Below are 18994 nucleotides of genomic sequence, written 5' to 3' on the forward strand. Positions count from 1 at the left end.
AGGCCAGAGATGTGGAGGGTGAGAGGATTCACCAGAGACAGAGTGGGGTGCAGAACAGGCAGATCGATGAAGTACACTGCTGAGGGGAGCAGCGGGCGGCCCAGGAGAGGTCTGCCTGCCATGTGGTCACCTCCGGGGCAGGCGGGGATCGAACTCATGCAGAAGTGGCTTAAGTTTCTTTGTTCTGCGCTTTAACCCGCTGAGCCACCAGGGAGGGCCATATTCTCTTTTTTAAAAGATTTTCATTTGTTTATGGATAAAAGAACCCAGGTACAGGTCAGAGGTGTGTGGGAGGTGGAGGGGTGAGAGAATTCACCAGAGACAGAGTGAGGAGCAGAACAGGTGGCTCTACTGAAATACACTGCTGAGGGGAGCAGCAGGGAGACAGGAGAGGTCTGCTGCGCCATGTGGGTCAGCCCCCTGGTCGGGGATCATACTCCTGCTGCAGTGGCTGCGGATGGCTTTACAGAGCTGCACTTTAGCCCACTGCGTCACCAGGGAGGCCCTCTGTTTGCATATTCAATCCACATTACACTCCTGTGCCAGGTCTTACTATCCCCATTTTACAAATGAGGAAATTGAAGCCCCGTGACATTAATGTGCTGGCCCTGTATCTCAGTAAACAAATAGTAGAACCAGGCTTTAAAACCCGAAACTGATTCCACAGCCTGGGCTCTGAATCATCAATCCTTCCTTTTATGTGCACTGTCAGCAAAAATTGATTTCCGTAAAGCAACATAATCAATGCAATGTGTTTTCGGTTGTCATTTCAGAAAAATGGGAGTTTTCCCTCTCCCAGGTTCACTGTGTTCTCAGTGGTTCACGCGCCCCGGGGTATGGAATGTTTTCTGAAATCCCTCAGGCTGCCTTCTCACCCAGCACAAAGAGATGAGGGCATGTTGGATTTGAAAAAAAGAAAATACAGACAGAAAACAGAAGCACAAACAGAAGCTGTTCCACTAATGAAGAAACCTCATCCCATTTGAGGCTCGCAGAGAAGGGTAGTGCCCCTCGCTGTAGGGTCCAGAAGTGGGAGCCAGGTCTTTGGACACCCAAAAAGGCCTACAATGGGGTCCTACTCGTTTTACTCCGGAATGTAGCAGCTAGCATAGGAATTCCACTGACCTTCAAACAACTAAATTTGTTTAAGATTTATTTATTTATTTGTGCACACAAGAACTGGGGTACAGGCCAGAGGTGCTGGGGGGGGGCAAGGCGCGGGAGGTGTGAGGATTCACCAGAGACATAGTGAGGAGCAGAACAGGTGGATGGACTGAAACACATGCTGAGGGGAGCAGCAGGCGGGACAGGAGAGGTCTGCTGCGCCATGTGGTCACCTCGTGCTGAAGTGTCTGCGCCCAGCTTCTTTAACACCCATTGCGCCACCAGGGCAGACACCCTAAATATGCTTTTTAAAAGTTTCAAAGTCAGAAGGTAATTCCCCTACATTATCAAGGTTAACATCTCAAAACTGAATTTCTCTGGGATGGCATTTTTTCACAGACCAGCATCTAAAATAAACTGTCCTCAGCTCCTGGGCTTGTATGTCCTTGAGCTCTACCCAACTATGTGGGTAGAGTTTATCTGACACAGCTAGTACAGGCATCACGTCCCACCCACACACACACACACACAAATCCCCCAAAAGCTCTCACCCTTTTGGGTCCCGGTTAGCAGAAACAGAATGTGCCCACCGAGCGTGTGTGTCTGCCATCAGAGGGGGCCAGTCCCCGTCTGTTTTCCCTTGTGCAGTTCACCAGTTGACAGTCCCCTCACCCTGCCTGGCAGAGGCCACAGAGCACCACACACTCACACACTCGCAGCTTAACGGCAGGTGCCTCCCACATGGTGGCTAAAGTAGACCGGGACCTTTCAAATAGCCTCGATCTATGTGGGATCTATGCAGAGAATCCTCAAATTTAGCAAACTCCAAAATAAGGCTGTTTAAATGCCAATTCTATATTGCTTTTCAGTGTCCAGTTTGTGACAGACACGCGTTCGTTCATTCTCTCCCTGGGTGGAGTGATTTACCAGTAGAGTAGTTGAAATTCTAGAAATCATATATATTTGTAATAGGCAACACCTACTACGTGGATGCTTTCTGTTAGTTCTTTTCCTTAATCCTCCTGACATTCGGAATACCCAGAAGAGGCAGCTGTCTCCTGCCTCAGATCACAGGGGCTGTGGCCAGGATCTGAGCAGAGGTCTCATTCTGAGCCCTGCCTCTTAGCCCTAAGGCCGTTCCCTCTCCAACTGTGTGTGTGAAGTGCTTGGGGGCATGTCTTGACAGGAGTGCTGATTCTCGCCAATAATTCATGGAAATGTGATGTCACCTACAGCTAACAGTATAACATCAGCCAGAATAAGTACAATTTTAAAAGGAACATCATGTCCCCCAAATTACATAACTCAGCTGCAAAACAAATTTTGAGCCATGTCCAAGCCATGGATCTTTCTTCATTCACATGGATAATTGGTGGTTTGCTGGGCCTTGATCTTCAGTGAGAAATGAGGTGCGGAGTCACCTCTTCTAAGCAGGCACAGCAACGAGCTCACCTGCGAACTGAAGTCCCAAGGGACTCCCACCACAGAGCTTTGGAAAGTCCCTAGACACCTAAACACTGTCCTGACACCTGAGGACGTGGCCAGCCCTGCTGAGAACAGGAAGATTCTGTCCTGGGCGAGGTGGACACAGGTTCTGTTGAGAGGGAAATATTCAGAAGGGTCTTAGCAAAAAAATGCCTGGGTTCATTAAAAGCGTACCCTACCTTTTGTACGCTCAGCATCTTCAGCAGCGTACCTGAAAACACCTGTAGATGCCTCCCAGCTGCTGGGGAAGATGAGTGGGGGAACGGGTGGGGGCGGGTTCTTAGCAGAAGGGTCAAGAATATCCACCACGTGGCAGTCTGTCCCTACTCAGCTCTAGCTCAATGCTGTGACCCCGGAGGGCCAGGGGGTCAAAAACAGGAGAAAACTGCAAGCCTGGTTTCTTTTCAAGGTTCCTACTGGCAAACGTGCCTCTACCCAAGAGCCAAGCGTCGCAACCTTACCCCTCCTTTCTCCCTCCGCGTCGCTACGCGTTTCTACGGCTAGCCTCACGGTACTGCGTAGGCAAGGAGCGGCTGTGTCCACGGGCGCTGCTTAAGGGTTAGCACCCTTACAAAGTAATGCTTAGGGCCCTCCCTGCCTGGTGATGTAGCGGGTTAAAGCACAGCACCAAGAAGCTAAAGCCACTGCAGCAGGAGTTCGATCCCCACCCCGGAGGTGACCCACATGGCGCGGCAGACCTCTCCTGACCCGCCCGCTGCTCCCCTCAGCAGTGTGCTTCATCAGTTGGACTGTTCTGCTCCCCGCTCTGTCTCTGGTGAAGCCTCTCACCGCCCCTGCACCTCTGGCTTGTACCCCAGTTCTGAACGCATAAGTAAATCAATTTAAAAAGAAAAAGAAAGTAATACTTAGTGTTTACGAAGCACTTGCTATGTGCCAGGCGTGGGTTCTAAACAACTGGAGCGCACTCACTCATGAAGGCCGTCTCACCACAGCCTCATGGTGCCTCGCAAAGAGGAGGGTGCGGAGCACCGGGACTGACGGACCTTCAGGCTACACAGGTAACAGTGGCCGAGCTGGGTTACTCCCGGCAGCCTGGGTCTAGGAGCCTCGCTCCAAAACAGGACGCGCGCGCTGCCTCCTTCGCCTGTTCCTTTAACCAAATCTCAAGCAAGCTCAGTCTCTCCAGTTTAGGAGAGATGCAGACATTCAGACTTCACCGCTGACCGACCATCCTTGCTGTCAATGTTTTGGACACTGCACGGTAGCCTGCACGAGCTACCAGCGATCCCGAAATCAGCAAGATGTGGTCTCCGCCCAAGATGGCCCCGATCTGGTCGGGAGATGCTGACTGCCCAGCAGGCTCCTCATAGGAACAGAAGGTGCAGGGGGAGCCTGGGGCACCTCCTTGAGAATGTAAGTCCTGCAGGATAAGCAGGGGTTAACGAAGAGGTGAAATGGAGGAGCAGGAGGATGCTGAGTCCCCAGAAAATGGGGCAAACTAGCAGGAACCATGACTTCATGTGCCGGTCAGTGAATACATGGCCAGCTAACATGGCTCCCAGGGAGATTGTTAAGACACATTCGCATCAATCATGGGAGCAACTGGGGGGGATTTGAGGTGGCTCAGGCATTCTGCACATTTAACGGTTGGGTTCTCTTTTGCTCTTAGTAGCAGGCTCTTCCACAGAACCCCTTATCCACGAATCTATGAGCTGGTCACCGAGATTAGTTCATTCTCCAAACCTCATGAATGGAGTAACTCTAATTAAACACCTATGATTCATTAAATGACAGTCACAGAAGAGAACAGCAGTTAATTTCTTCACAAGATCACCTGAAATAGGTATTCCTTCCCACTTCACCCACACAATTTTATGGAATCGTCTCAAATTGGTACTGTGCACTTAGCTTGACAGATAACAAGTATGTGAGAACTTGGCAAAAAGCAGACGGTAATTTCTAACTATGAATCAGCCACAGTGGTGAAAAGATTTTACCTGAGTAAAGCTTAACTCATAAAGTAGAAAATAAAGAGAAGCCAGGAATGAAGAAAGCTGAATATAAATAATCCCATAGTCTGAAAAACTCTGAAAGCAGAAAAGCCTGGAGGATGACAATGAAACTGGACACCACTCCCACCTCTGGGCCCAGCCATTGGCCCCAGGGCGCTGTTTGTGGGCCGAGCAAGGGGCAGTGGGTGCTGGGCACCTTACCCGCCGCACCACTGGCCCCTCTGGATCTCTGACCATGGGCAGAGGCCGGCAGTGACGGCAGACAGCAGCAGACCCCACCACGCCCCTGGGTCCCAGCTGCTGGGAGCAGCCTGGGGTCCCGCAGGGCCAGCTCTAGTGCTGTGCCTCCACCCCACCCCTCCCCAGGTGCTGGAATTCGAGAGGCCCCTGGGTTTGGTACCTGGGTCGTAGGTAGAACAGACCCATCGGGGCTTAGCTATGAGCTGGCTGGAACTACGGTCAGATCAGACTTGTAGGTGGGGACCTGAAAAAGGATAGAAGCAGCGTGGGGTGCTTGCTGTGTTCCTGACCTCCGAAGACAGAAGTGGAAGGTGGACCCAGGAAAAGGGGGAGTTCCAGGTTCCCTGCCCCACCCAGCAGGAAGGTGGAGCTGAGCAGAGGAAAGAAGAGAAGAGAAGGAATCTGTGGAAGAAGGCAGCAGGATGGAGAGCCAGAAGGAGACCTGAGGAAGCCACCTGGAGCAGGGAGCATGTGAGGAAGAAACCGGGCTTGTTTCTTGGCCTTGGACTGGTTGAAAGATGTGGGTGAGAGACCCGTGGGGAGGTGACTATGGCATTGTTCATCTTGGTTTTGATGTTGCTCTTTTGCTCCCAGACTTGTCTGGCCATTGCTGACCCTTTTCCACGGGTCCCGGCCAGAAGGTGCTTTACTTGTGGCAGCTTTCAGGCCTTGCTTTGGGCCAGCCCCTTTTGGGTGGACTTTTGCCCATGAGGGGAGGGGTAACTTCAGGTGTTTGATTTAGAAATTATATTCTTTGTCTTCCGTGTTGAATACTCACTGTATTAAAGTTCCTTTTCATTAAAGTCTTATATGTCTTGTCTTGATGCGGAGGATGGCAGAACCTATTTCGAGCAGGCAGGTTTGGGGGTTCAGGGGTGTCCCTCCCTCCCTGCCCTGTAATAGTTTCACTAAGACCCAAACATGAGACCATCAGAACCAAATTTCAATGATAAATTTTATCCACCAAAAGAACAAATCTAAGATCACAAATCTAAGATCACAGTGTTGTTTCCTCTGTGAAGGCAGTTGGTTTAGTGCCAGATTTGAAACACAGTTTCTTTATATCAATCAACTGTTACTCGGAACAGTTTATTTAAGAAAACAAAGCAAGACATTCAGGAAGCTAGTGGTTTGGACAACAAAGCAAGGGTGAGAATAATGTAATTAAATTTCACATTCTAGAAGGGTCAGTCATACACTAAGGAGGAGTTGTTACCATAAGCTTGCAGGAGGACATTTTTTTTTAGGGGGGGGGGGATTTGGTAGGTTTTGTTTTATCAACAGGAGGAAGTTGGTTTGAAACTGCCCAAAGGTAAGAACGGGAAATCACCTTCAACGCTTTGTAGAAGCCCATCCTGAAGGTACAAGACATAGTCATAACTTGAGTGAAAACGAGAAAGAAAAACAAAAGGGGGAAATAAGGAAATGTCAGACCATAACCACAGTCAGATGAAAAACTCCTTCAAGACTTTCAAGATCATTCTTTCAAATGATCACAGTCTGGAGAAAAATCTTCCCGGATAAGTGGTGGGGAACACGGGTTTCGAAATCAGGAACAGCTGAACATAACGTGAAACTCCATTGCTGCGGTCGCCATCTTTACTCCCTCATCAACAAAGCCCCTACTGAGTTCCATGCACAGAGTAGGATGTTGTGGGTGCTCTGTTATGGAGCTTAGTTGTGTTTTTCTAAGTTAGGCAACCAAAATTGTGTAGAGGACATTTGGAGATGTCCTGGCAGCTTACAAAGTAGATTTAATTAACACAGTACAGAATTCCTAAGACAAACAACAGTCAACATAAGTGCCCAGGAAGAGAGGCTTGGTCAGGGAGACTTAACAGGTGAGGAGCAAGTTGAAGTAACTTTGGAAAGGCAAATTAGTCAGAGGCTGAAATTACATATTCACTGATTTCAAGTAGGAGTATAGGCTGGCAGAATTAGACAAATATTTTATGTAATGCCCCTTTTTATCTTACAATTATACAGAACATGCACATAATTCTGGACTGAAAAATATTCAAGTGCTAAAAAAAGAAGAGAAAAGGAAAGACTATAGCATGCTGACAGGTTCTGAGGCCTGAACTGTCTTCTAGGGCATTTCAGGGCTTGGGGGTGGGAGACAGTTTGATCATCACAAATGTAAACTGCAGCCCGTGACAGGCAGCTGTGTCTTAGGCACCTTCCCCGGCCCAAAGCAACACACACCCAGAGGTGAAGATGCCTGAGGGCTGGGGAGAAACAGTCACTTGGTTGGCAGCTGGTTTGGGGAGAGTCTGTCCTGAATGGGCTCGCCTCTCAGCTCCCCGAGGACTGCAAATCCCATCATGCCTCAGCTCTGCCATGACTCTTGACTTCCTGAAGGGGAGAAGTGTCGGCAACTAAGAGTGGCGATGAGCAGGCAGGCTGGTATAAGCTAAACACCTGTGGGCCTGTACGCCTCGGCTTCCACCTGGCTTCAGCGCGCTCTGGGGTCCCAGCTCGGACTCGTTACCGGTAGGACACACACACCAATTAATCTTGCTCTCTCGCTCTTTCAAGTTTACTAACCTTTCTTTGTGTGCCTGTGCTGGGGTCTTGTTCTAAGGTTTTTTTAAGCGCACAGGTAAGGACTCACACCTTGGCCACCGCAGCGGTCAATAAAGATTCCAGTGAGTCAGAGCCTTCCTACCCTGGCATCCTTCTCATCCAGCTCTCCCACATTGGCCCTGCCTCTCGCTTTGATTCTCCAGCATGGTCTTGTCTGAAGTTCAAGTACAAACTAAACCAGAGGTGCCAATTACCGAATTCAAGCTTAGGGAGTGCCATCTGCTAAGATATGCCCAGTGAAAACTTCACTTTAAAGGTGGATATTTTCAGATCTACGAATCAGTTATTGGCTGCTAGCCAAGGTGGAGCTTCACTTCCCTCGTGCTGCTAGGGGAGCTAAAAGCGGGAAAACAGCTAAGTCAGGCTTATCGGTTGGCTTTGATAGTAGTGAGTTTTATTGAAATGAAATCTGAATTCCTGTAAATGTTACGAATCACTTTTCTGTCTCTTTTCCATCACTGTGCGTAATTAGAACCTGATTGTATTTACAATTCCCAGATTTGATAACTCTTCCTGAATGCATTTGATGGTAGTCATGGATAGTATTCTGGGGCAAGGCACAGCCAGGTATACAGACGTGAATAAGAGGAGTATCTCCAAGGAGCTAACGTTCTCATAACATGAAGAGTTTGTTTGTTTTCATGAAGTCTGTGCTTTTCCCTAAAGCCTTGGTGTGTATCTGTAAACATCACCAGTTTGTAAGAAGTGCTATTTTTCATAACTCCCAGCACTTATGTTTGCAATTATATAAGGTAAAGTTGGCAAACTTAAGTGTTGTTTTTATGCAGCTGCTGAAAAAAAGGCAAATAAAGATGTCTATAAGTATAAGCCACATCTTAAAACCACAGTTATCTCAATAATACTGCAATCCTAATGACACTTAGTACAAAACAGAAAGAGCTAAGATCGCTATTCGCTTTGTTTCTAGCGCGCTCCAATCACTTGATGATGAGTGCACTCACAGTGCTCTAGGAGAGCAGGACAATTGTTCTCCTGAGTTTTAGACGGGGACATTGGCAGCGAAAGTAGGCATTGCTACCGGAGGATGCTGGGAGGCTGAGAGCTGGGGTAGGGTAGCTCAGGTTGGCACCAAGAATGTGGAGCAGAGGGAAACCCTCAGTGTCGATGATTACTGAACTAAGATCACCCAGAGTCTGAAAAGAAAACAGTAACTTCCTAGTGCACTAAGCTGAATTGGGTGACTGAACAAACAGCTTTTCAAACATTAAAAAAAAATCACACAGAAGACAAATAGAAGTTACATATACAAATTAGCCTTGACCTGTTGAAGGAAGGTGAAAATGATGTTTACGATCGTGACAAAGACCTTCATAGGAAAATGAAAATAGGGATAGAAAACATGATCAGAAAAGTTAGCAATGTCTTTAATAAAATAAGCCACGATAAATCAGGGCTTGTTATATATTTCTGATGCCAAACCCAGAAATAAAAATTATCATTGAAATAGGATATCTAAATGAGAATATTTTTAATATCCCTAGAATGTTGCTAATCTTCAGAAGCACACTCTAGGTGTTCATCTCAATGTTGAGGTGCTGTACATGGGTGAAACTATAAAATATATCACTGTCATTTCTCAAGGAGAGGATTTATAAGTTGGAGCACTTTTTTTTTTACATGAGGGGGATATTATACTGATATATAAAGCAACTGTCTTTGTGTCCCATATAATGAAATTTCAAAATAAAAACTATTTCAAAATGTACAAAAGAAACTTCTCTGAGGAAAAGTATAAGTACATAGGCCACAAAATATGAAACAGAATATAATAAAGGATGCACTCTACAGCAAGCTTGTGGGGTGTGAATCACAACTCAGTCACTTGGCTAGTCTAGTCAAAATTCCCTTGGCCACATTACTTGATCTCTTCAATTTTAAAAGCAGCAGTATAAACATTAAAGAATAATGAAAAAGGCCCTCCCTGGTGGCGCAGTGGGTTAAAGCACAGCACTGAGAAGCTAAAGCCACTTCAGCATGAGTTTGATCCCCGCCTGCCCCAGAGGTGACCACATGGCATGACAGACCTCTCCTGGGCCACTGCTTCTCCCCTCAGCAGCGTACTTTGTCAGTCGGCCTGTTCTGCTCCTCACTCTCTCTCTAGTGGATCCTCTCACCGCCCCTGAGCCTCTGGCTTGTACCCCATCTCTGTATGGATAAATAAATAAATCTTTAAAAAAATGAAAAAATAAAAGTAAGCATTGAGATAATCTATATCATAAGATTATTGTAAGAATAAAAGAATGAAATTTGCAGGGCTCTGCTTGGTACAAAACAGTGCTCAGCACTTGTTTCTTGATATAAGCTCTTCATACACTCCTTATATAAACACTCTCTTCTCTCAAAACATAATACTCATTTTTGTTTTGAGATTTTATTTATTTATGCATGCAAGAACTAGGGTATAGACCAAAGGTGCAGGAGAAGAGAGGATTCAAACTCAAGCTGCAGTGACTGTGAACAACTTCATAGTGCTTCACTTTAGCCCCTTGTGCCCCAGGAAGGGCCCACATACACTATTTATACATAGATCATACTAAAGGCAGCACTACAAAATCAATTTCCTAAAGATGCCTACATCTTCCAGAAAAAAAAAAAGTAACGCACAACTGACAAGCCATTTTAAGAACTCCCTTTTTGAAATTCTCTAATATTTGACCAGAGATTGAAAGGGAATCACCGGTCACATCGATAGCAGGTCACATCCATAAACATACGGGTTTGTACGCGGTATGGGGTAAAACTCATGAAGACAAAATATTTGACATACTTATTTCTGGCTTGGAATCCCAGGCTTCTCCATACAAAGAAATGAGCCTAGGGGGACCATAAAAGGCAACAGCCTAAAAAACAATAACCACAAATGAACTGATCTCTAAATGCCAAAGCATTCACCTGTAACCAAAACCAGTCACATCTGGATATCTGAGCCACGCTAGAGCATTTAAAAAACAAAATGAAACAACCCTGCTTCAGGCATAGTTTCTTTTTTAAATAGAGTTTTCATTGAGGCACACTGCAACATTAGCTTATGACATTAGTTTCCCGTGTACAGCATGATAAGTCAGCATCTGTATTTACTGCATTCTGTTCGCCCCTACAAGACTAATTCTGTCCTTCCCCCCAAACAATTGGCCCCCTTTGCTTCTTCCCTTCTGGTAAACACTAGGTTTACTCTTAGAACTTAAACATTTATTTTTGTTCTATCTAGCACATCGATTTTCGTTATATCTCATAGATGACAAAAGTCAGATGATGCTTATCTGGCTTATTTTACTAAGCAGAATCCCCTCTGGGTTGGAGCTTGCGGTTGCAAATGGCAGGATTTCACCTTTTTTTGCAGAGCTGAATATATATTCTTGATCTTAGCATTTGTCATTGGTACTGGCTTGGTCACTGAGAATAACGGTGTGATGGGCAAGGGACTACAAGTAGCTCTTTGAATTAGCATGTTGTCATTCTCTGGGTAAATTCCCAGAAATGGATTAATTGGATCACATGGAATTTCTACTTTTCATCTTCTGAAGCATCTCCGTAATTTTCCAGAATAGCTGCACCAGTCCACAATCCCTCCAAGAACTGTACAGTTTGTCCATAAAGGTTCACTAGGTGTTGCTTGTTAAGGCAATAATGAAGAGAGGAAATTTAAGCCAACTGGCCCACAAACTTGCCTTTGGCAAACATGGCTGGTGGACAAAATCAAGCCAAGCTTTCCGTCTTCTGTTGTCCACTTGGTCACTTCTCCTTCCCCAACTTAACACTCTTCCCCCTTTTCTTATTTATTTTCGTAAAGATTTATTTTCATTTATTTATGTACACAAGAATTGGGGTGCAGGTATGGGAGCAGGGGAGAGGACTTGCCAGAGACAAAGTGGAGAGCAGAACAGGCAGCTCTACTGGCAAATACTGCTGAGGGGAGCAGCGGGAGGGACGGGATTGGTCTGGTGCGCCATGTGGGTCAGCTCCCTGGCTGGGGTTCGAACTCGTGCTGCAGTGGCCGCTGATAGCTTCATAGTGCTGAGATCTAACGCCATGCACTACCAGGGAGACCTCCTCCCCCTTTTCTTCTACTTGATGACAATTTTATGATAAAGTACTAAATCCTATGCCTTGATTTAGAGACATGACATCAAATTTACTAATGCTCGGGCAATAATTAAATGTATCTTTTGCCTATGGAACACATATAATGTTTAAATCAAATGAGGTCATCAAATACCCTCTATCTGCATGTCTCATGTTCATCACAGTTTTATCTACCTTAATTTAGAAGATTACTGTACACACAGATCCTCTGAGCTAGTAACACAGATTGAGAACAGCACTTACTTCTGCTCCATGTAGAGAGGATCGAAGAATTCTGTTGTGATTTTGTTTGCATATAGGGAACAGCCGGTCATTGAGCACAGCCCTAAAAAGTATGCACGGGGAAGAAGCAGGGTCAGTGTTACTTCCTTATCATCTGGAAGTGCCTTGTTTGGAAGAAAGTTACTACTCACCTGACAGGATGAACACAATCCCCGCCAAACAAGCAATTTTAGCTTTGGCTTGATCCGAGCCCCCGACCTTGGTACACTTCATTCCAAACAGGGCAAATATGGACCCAAAGAAGCCCAGGCTGACAGCCGCGATCATCAGCCCTCTACACGCCTGGATGTAACCTGCAATCAGAGCAGGGCAGTACGTGAACATCGGCTATCCAGAGAAGCAGACTCACTTTACACTGTCCTGCCGAAGGGCTGTTCTGCTTCTGAGAAACTAAGCATTCTGGTGAGCATGCGTGCAAGAAAGGAGAGCACGTTTATCTACATGGGTGTCTGCCCTATGTCCCACACTTCTCAGCTGGAACTAGGCACAGTCTCAGGGCGGACCTCTGACTTATTATTCTTGTACATAGAGAGCAGGAAACCGGGGCAACAAACGATACATCGGCTACAAATGAGTAAGAAGCAGAGTACTCCGTGTGTCCTGCTACAGCATCCCTGCAGCCTTCCGTGAGAAATCGGCCTGCTTTCTCTCAGTGCTCTTACTCCTTTGCATGTCGGGCCTTTCAAATAGATGTTTCAATGGCTTTGCTCATTAAAACGTGTCATGAGGCCCTCCCTGGTGGCGCAGCGGGTTAAAGCACAGCAATGAGAATCCAAAGCCGCTTCCACATGAGTTCGATTCCCGCCTGCCCCGGAGGTGACCACATGGTGTGGCAGACCTCTCCTGACCTGCCCACTGCTCCCCTCAGCAGTGTACTTTGTTGATCTGCCTGTTCTGTTCCCCGCTCTGTCTCTGGTGAAGCCTCTCACCGCCCCTGAGCCTCTGGCCTGTACCCCAGTTCTGTATGCATAAATAAATAAATCTTTAAAAAAAAAAAAAAAAACGTGTCATGAGGCAGCAGCATTTCCCAAGGTCAGGGCTTCCAATGTGGGTAAAAGCTTGGAAATGAGACCAGTGGGAATATCATGAAGCAGGAAGAATGTAAATCAAGAAATATTTTAAGGACATTATTTTCAGGACACCTAGAATAAAACTGGGTTGTAAAATAGCACTGATTGTGTACTAGAAGAATATCATTGTGAAGGGAAACGTCTGCACACAAACAGATGCTTCCAAAGGACCCTACCAGCTTGTCATGCTGATTTGTTTGGAATCTTCCACACCCCTCATTTTCCTGGCCACATACTTTTATTTGCATGGTCAGAGCGATTGCAAATTTCAGCCCTGCTTTTGTCTGGACACCAGCAAATTTTAATGAATTTAATTTAAACAAATACAACATTTATCATTTTCATTTCAATCTGAAAGAGACTTTTTCAACCTGAAATAGCGAGGACACCTACAGGGACAAGAAATGCTTATTTAGCCAGTGAACATACACAGACATCAGATGTGTGTCTGGAATTAAACTTTCTCATTTGAAAAACCTCATAAATGCCAAGACAGCAAGTCATTTATTAATTTTGTCGAGGTGAAGCCCATAATAAATAACAATTCTACAATGGCAATAATCCGAAACACAGAATAATGCTGGCAGGTGGCCTCTGGTCTATATTTCTTTGGGAAAGAATGAAAATTTAAGTTTTAATCCTATTTTTAGTCAATTTGAAGAAGGCAGAGATGGTCTATTGAATTGTAGCAAATTTCAGCCCCAGTAAATGCACAGCACGCGGACATTGATCTTTCTAGTCAAGTACGAACTACTTCCACACAGAATATAATTTCAATGTTGGTGAGGCTACCAGACACAGCAAAAGAAACTCATTTTTAGCAAAACGGGAAAACAGAGGCTTATCTGGGTAACAATCGTGTTGCAGGGTTACTTGGGTCCCTGCTGCCAAACACAGACCAGGTCTATTTTAAACATCAGGCCACAAGTGCCCCAGCCAGAAGCCAGACACAGGCAGATGTACAGAGAGAGAAGCCTTTTAGCTGTTCCTGACTGCAGCCGCTAAATAGACAAAAACAGTGTGTGCGATATAACCTTTACAGTATGTGCTTTTTTTTAAAGTATACTTTATCGTGCACCATAAATTGCACTTAGTTTAGGAATCTTAGAGGCTTTAGAACAGAAAATGCAGGAGCCAGGCACGCAGTTAAGTCCTAAAATCTGATCATTTGGAACAGAAGGTGCATTTTCCCAGAGGGTGAAGAGCGGTTGGCATGCCAGTGCACGCACTCAATCTTTGACATGACTAGGAAAATAAGAGTCGACTTTAAACTATATTTAACCACAGCTCATATATTTTTCTGAGTTCCCATTACAGCAGCTGGGCCAGCTTTGCCCTTAGCACAAGTACCAGGGGAGAGATGGAACAGGCAGATTCTGATGGTACCAACCAGAACTCTGACTTGGAGGGTGAGGAACCTCTTTCTGGAATTAACAGCAGCAATAGCTTGCTAATTTATTGCATGTCCAGAAGAACTTGACACCTCACCCGTATAGCCAGCGGCTACATTTTCTTTTAAGATTGACTTATTTATGTATACAAGAAACTGGGGTACAGGCCAGAGGTGGGGGGAGGGTGAGAGGACTCACCAGAGACAGAGTGAGGGGCAAACAGGCAGATCTACTGAAATACACTGCTGAGGGGAGCAGTGGGCAAGTGAGGAGAGGTCTGCTGCGCCATGTGGGTCACCTCCCTGGCCGGGGATTGAACTCCTGCTGCAGCGGCTGCGGAGAGCTTCATAGTGCTGCACTTTAACCCGTGTGCCACCAGGGAGGGCCCTGTGGCTGCATTTTCTAAAACTGGGAACAAGCAGGGATTGGGGCTCTGGGGGGATACACAATGCACCCCCTGCTAGTTATGAAGAGGTGTTGGTAAACCCAAGCTTTGTAAATCAGGGGCTACCAGTCCTTAAAATACCCCAGACTCAGGCTTAGGTAACTTCCTACAAAGCCTTCCAGAGTTTATCTTTTGCAACCTTGCTTGCCAACAGTCCCGGAGGGTAGCGCCATCCAGTGAAGTGGTCGTAAAACCTAGTCAAGGAGGCCATTATCTTTGACAGGTCTAATTTACTGACACCGTTAATAGCTAATTAACACATTAAGGTGCTGAGGCATGAACATATTTACTTAGAAGTTCTCTGAAGTATATAATTTATAGTGAATTCTCTTGGAAGAAATGGCAAACATGCCCACTAAGAAAAAATATAGATGGCATTTACTAAAACAACCAGGCTGGAAATGATTCTCAGCCGAAGTTCAAACGCTGCTTTGAAAGGAATATAGGTTAGCAATAAACAGAAATCACCAGCTCATTCAACTGTGAAATCTTCCATTAGTAAAACACACTCCTTTAAATTTTAGGTAGTCTGTTAGAGGCAACCTGCAGGCGGTCCCGTCAAGGTTAAGTGTTTTCCAAATGATGTACACCTTGTTTTCCATCTCAAACCAGCAAAAATGAAAATATCCACTTGGTGGAGACAACTCCCTAGTCGCACATGTGCTGGCTGCTGGACTGAAGGGGAGAAAAAGAACATGCTTCTCTCTGCTGGTAGCTTGGTGTTCTGGTTGCCAGTCCTTTGAAGAAAGAATGCCAGGGGCAGGCGTGAACTGTGAATTTCAGCTCTGGCTTATTCGCTGCTGTGTCCCATGATTCCACTGCATTACCTCTCTGAGCTGGATTTTCTCAGCTGGAAATCAGCACTCACAGTGCCTACTTCACAGAATCCACAATATAAATTCTGGTGAGTGGGAAGAAACTCATCAAAGCTTTCCTTCATGATACAACAGTAAGTCCATGCAGAAATTAGCTTGGAGTCCTAACAGGGCATAACACTAACTGCAGACATGTAACACTCTCCGCCTCACTTTTCTTCTAGGGAAAACTGAGGGACAGTGGTACCTCCTGACAGTGAGGAGTCAGCCTGGACCTCAGGGAGAAAGTTCAGAATAACGACTTATGCAGAAGGCTGCATGCAGAAGGCTGCATGCAGAAGGCTTCTTTTCCCACCTAAGACTAGGCATGAGAGAATCCAAGTCCTCAGCCCCTTGCACATTCTCAAGCTAGAGCTTTTTGCTAGGTGCAAGGGCAGGGGCGGCCTGCTCAGATCAGTGGCCACCACATCCCATGGGAATGTGGCCTTCTCCCGCCATTTCAAAGGTAATGCCAGGTTCCCCCTCCCGCTCCCCACGGTATCAGCCCCAGCATCCTGGGAGTACTCAAGCAGAGGGCCTATTCTGGAGCATTCCTTTTGTAAGCTGACGGGAATCCATTCCTCTCTGTAGAAAAATGTAGTTGTGTGATTGAGTCCCCAAAAATGTTACTCTGGGAGAAACAATAAAAGTAGCTTATTCAGCTCTCCCTGGTGGTGCAATGGGTTAAAGCACAGCACTAAGAAGCTGGCCACAGACACTTCAGCATGAGTTTAATTCCTGGCCAGGGAGGTGACCCACATGGCGCAGCAAACCTCTCATGACCTGCCCACTGCTCCCTCAGCTATATGTTTCTGTTGATCCACTCACTTGGTCTGCTCCCCACTCTGTCTCTGGTGAATCCCCTCATCCCCCACCCCACACCTCTGGCCTGAACCCCAGTTATGTATGCATAAATAAATAAACCTTTAAAAAAAAATAAAGTCAGCTTATGACTTGGGCTAGTGAATGCCACAATGTGATGGGCAAGCAGAATAACTACTACTACACCTGACTAGAGTACACACTGCAAACTTTCCTTTAGAAAAGACATCATATATTTAACAGATGAACAGTGGGCTAAGATGGCAGCGTCTATAGCCAACCAAAGATTGGCTTCCAGAATTATAGATTATTTCAACCAAAAGGAACAACAGAACCTCTGGCACTAGATGCAATTCGCCAAAGAGGGGGAGAATACCAGTAAGTGCATGCTAAGATGGCCCAAGCCACAGCTAACCGATGATGCCAATTAAAATGATATGTCATCCACGAAAATGGGGAAAAAAGGCAGTGAGAACGTGAGAAAACAGGTATTCTCATAGACTCTTGGTTGAATGGAATTTGGCAATATAGAACTGAAATGAATATTTGCCCTGTGAATACCATTTGTTGTATCTATAGAAATATACATATGCACCAAGAGACAAATACAAAGATTTTCATTAAAGCACTAACACCCGTGAAAATCTGAAAAGTGGCCAATGTCCAATAATCAGTAAACGGTTAGATAAGCCGGTCTGTCCAGGCTGATTAATGCTATGAATTTGTTAAAGAGAATTACTTCTTTACCTGCTGACCTTGGAAAGAAACATTACTCATTTTAAGGCATTTCAGAACAATGGGTTGTATGATGCCACATGTTTTTCTAGACACGTGAGCACACCGGGAAGGCCATTTTGCAAGTGGGGTTGTATATAGCTCGCCCTCTTCTTTGAGGACTAGCATTTCACTGTTGAGGGCTGTGACCTCCTTCCTCCTCACAATCCCGCCTGCCCCCTGCCTGCACTCTTACCTCAGATGCGAAATGTGAAAATCCCAGTAGTCTGTACCCAGTCATTTTCATGAAGCATTTATGTCTCTCTCTCCTGTCCCCCAACTGTCCTATCGCAGAAACCGTCCCTGTGAAACGTATGATCTCAGGCACAATACAGTTACAACAAAAGAATGTGCTTAGGGCAGTAACTGTTAGTCCCATACTCCTGAGTGTCAACCACAGAAACAATATCCTCCCTGTTCAAAGCATCTACCTGGATGTCCTTGGTGGGGTTCAGGAAATTCCACAGCAATCCAATGGCAAGCGCAGCTCCCAGCTGCCTGTTTCATGCAACAGGACACAGACCTGGTGTCTTTCCCCTTAGGAGGTTCCATCAAACACCACATAGAGCAACAGTTTGCTTTTCGTGGCAAGCACCATCTCAAGGGAATTAATCTTGTCTTCTATTTACTCAGCTCTGCAAATAAAAGCTTGCAGTGCCATAAAACACCCCAAATCTAGGAGTAATGTAAATGAATCCCCTAAAGTTTCACCTGGGATTCCTCTAAGTCCGTGTCCATAAATCGTACAAGAAAGGGCCCTAAAAATTTAACAATCACTGTGACCCGGTGTCATCTACCGCTCTGGAAACTAACACCGGGCCAGTTTCCTACGGGAACGCCTACCTGTTGCTCCAATGCAATAAAGTATAAAATTTGGCAAACAAGAACAATACAGAACAGCAGAAGCAGACAGCACAGCCACAGAGGGCCGCACTGACTTCGAACTCGGGATTCTTTACCCTCTGCGGTGCAGACAAAGGTGACACAAAAACTCGTTTCCTAAAACTTGGAGGAAGTGTCGCGGAGAGAAAAATTCCCCCAGCAATATGTTATCTTTTCTCTAGTCTAGTTCTGAAAGTCACTAACAAAGGTTCGAAGGGAGTTCAGGACGGTCCCTCTGGGCCTTTGACAATGTGGTACTATTTTAATCGGACTGCAACTCTTTGGGGTAGTGCTGTTGGGGGAGACCAGCTCCTCACTGGAACTCCGCGCCCCACAGTAGCCCAGAGAAGGGGATCCTGCAGCCAAAGCTGCTCTCCCCACCCCACCCCACCCCGACTCTTGGGGTCACGCACACCTCCCAAGCCTGCCTGTATGCCCCTGCATCACCCCCCACCCCGGTCTGGGATCCCCGTTCGTATGGCTGCCCCCCTCAGGACAGATGCCCAGGAACGGAAGGAAAGGGGGCGCTGGGGACTCTCCCCGACCTCCTCAGGCTCCAGGGCAGAGCGGGGCGGACGCTCGGTGGAGCCCGGTCCCGGGGTACTGCGGGGGGGTTGGGGAGATCGAGGGGTCGCCCCCGCCCGCGAGCCAGGGAGGAGCGAGGCCCGGGGGCGGGGGGCCAAGGGGGATGCAGACCGTCCAGCGCCAGCATGGAGGGGAAGTCCTTGCAGTTGGAGACGCCGGTGGAGTCGGTGACGCACGTCTTCCACAAGTTGGCCCAATAGGTGGCGGTGGTGATGACCGTGCCGTCGATGGTGGACACCTTCCAGTAGTCGGTGGGCAGCGTGGAGGACACCAGCACCCAGCCGGAGATGGAGACCATGAAGGCGATGATCTCCGAGGCCGTGCTCGCCATGCCGCCGGCTGCAGCCGCGCTCGCGCTCGCGCTCCGGCTCCCACTTGGCGCGGGGACCCCCGCGCG

At 46.7% G+C, this 18994-nt stretch overlaps 1 protein-coding gene across 2 annotated transcripts in view; it reads right to left on the minus strand.

The window, feature by feature from the left end:
• Window positions 1–18994, minus strand: part of CLDN10 (claudin 10) — a 100673-nt gene that overhangs the window by 6324 nt on the left and 75355 nt on the right. Inside the window, exons 1-3 of one of the 2 annotated variants that reach the window (XM_004680065.2) lie at window positions 18709–18930; window positions 11906–12067; window positions 11736–11817 (exon numbers count right to left, since the gene is read on the minus strand). In XM_004680065.2, the coding sequence (XP_004680122.1) occupies window positions 11736–11817; window positions 11906–12067; window positions 18709–18928 (464 nt within the window). In that variant the 5' untranslated portion in view covers window positions 18929–18930. Of the gene's footprint in view, window positions 1–11735; window positions 11818–11905; window positions 12068–18708; window positions 18931–18994 lie in introns of those variants that run through there. The other variant, XM_004680066.2, reaches the window with a different exon arrangement.

Source organism: Condylura cristata, unplaced genomic scaffold, assembly GCF_000260355.1.
Source record: "Condylura cristata isolate star-nosed mole 26May11 unplaced genomic scaffold, ConCri1.0 scaffold00010, whole genome shotgun sequence".
Taxonomy (NCBI): domain Eukaryota; kingdom Metazoa; phylum Chordata; class Mammalia; order Eulipotyphla; family Talpidae; genus Condylura; species Condylura cristata.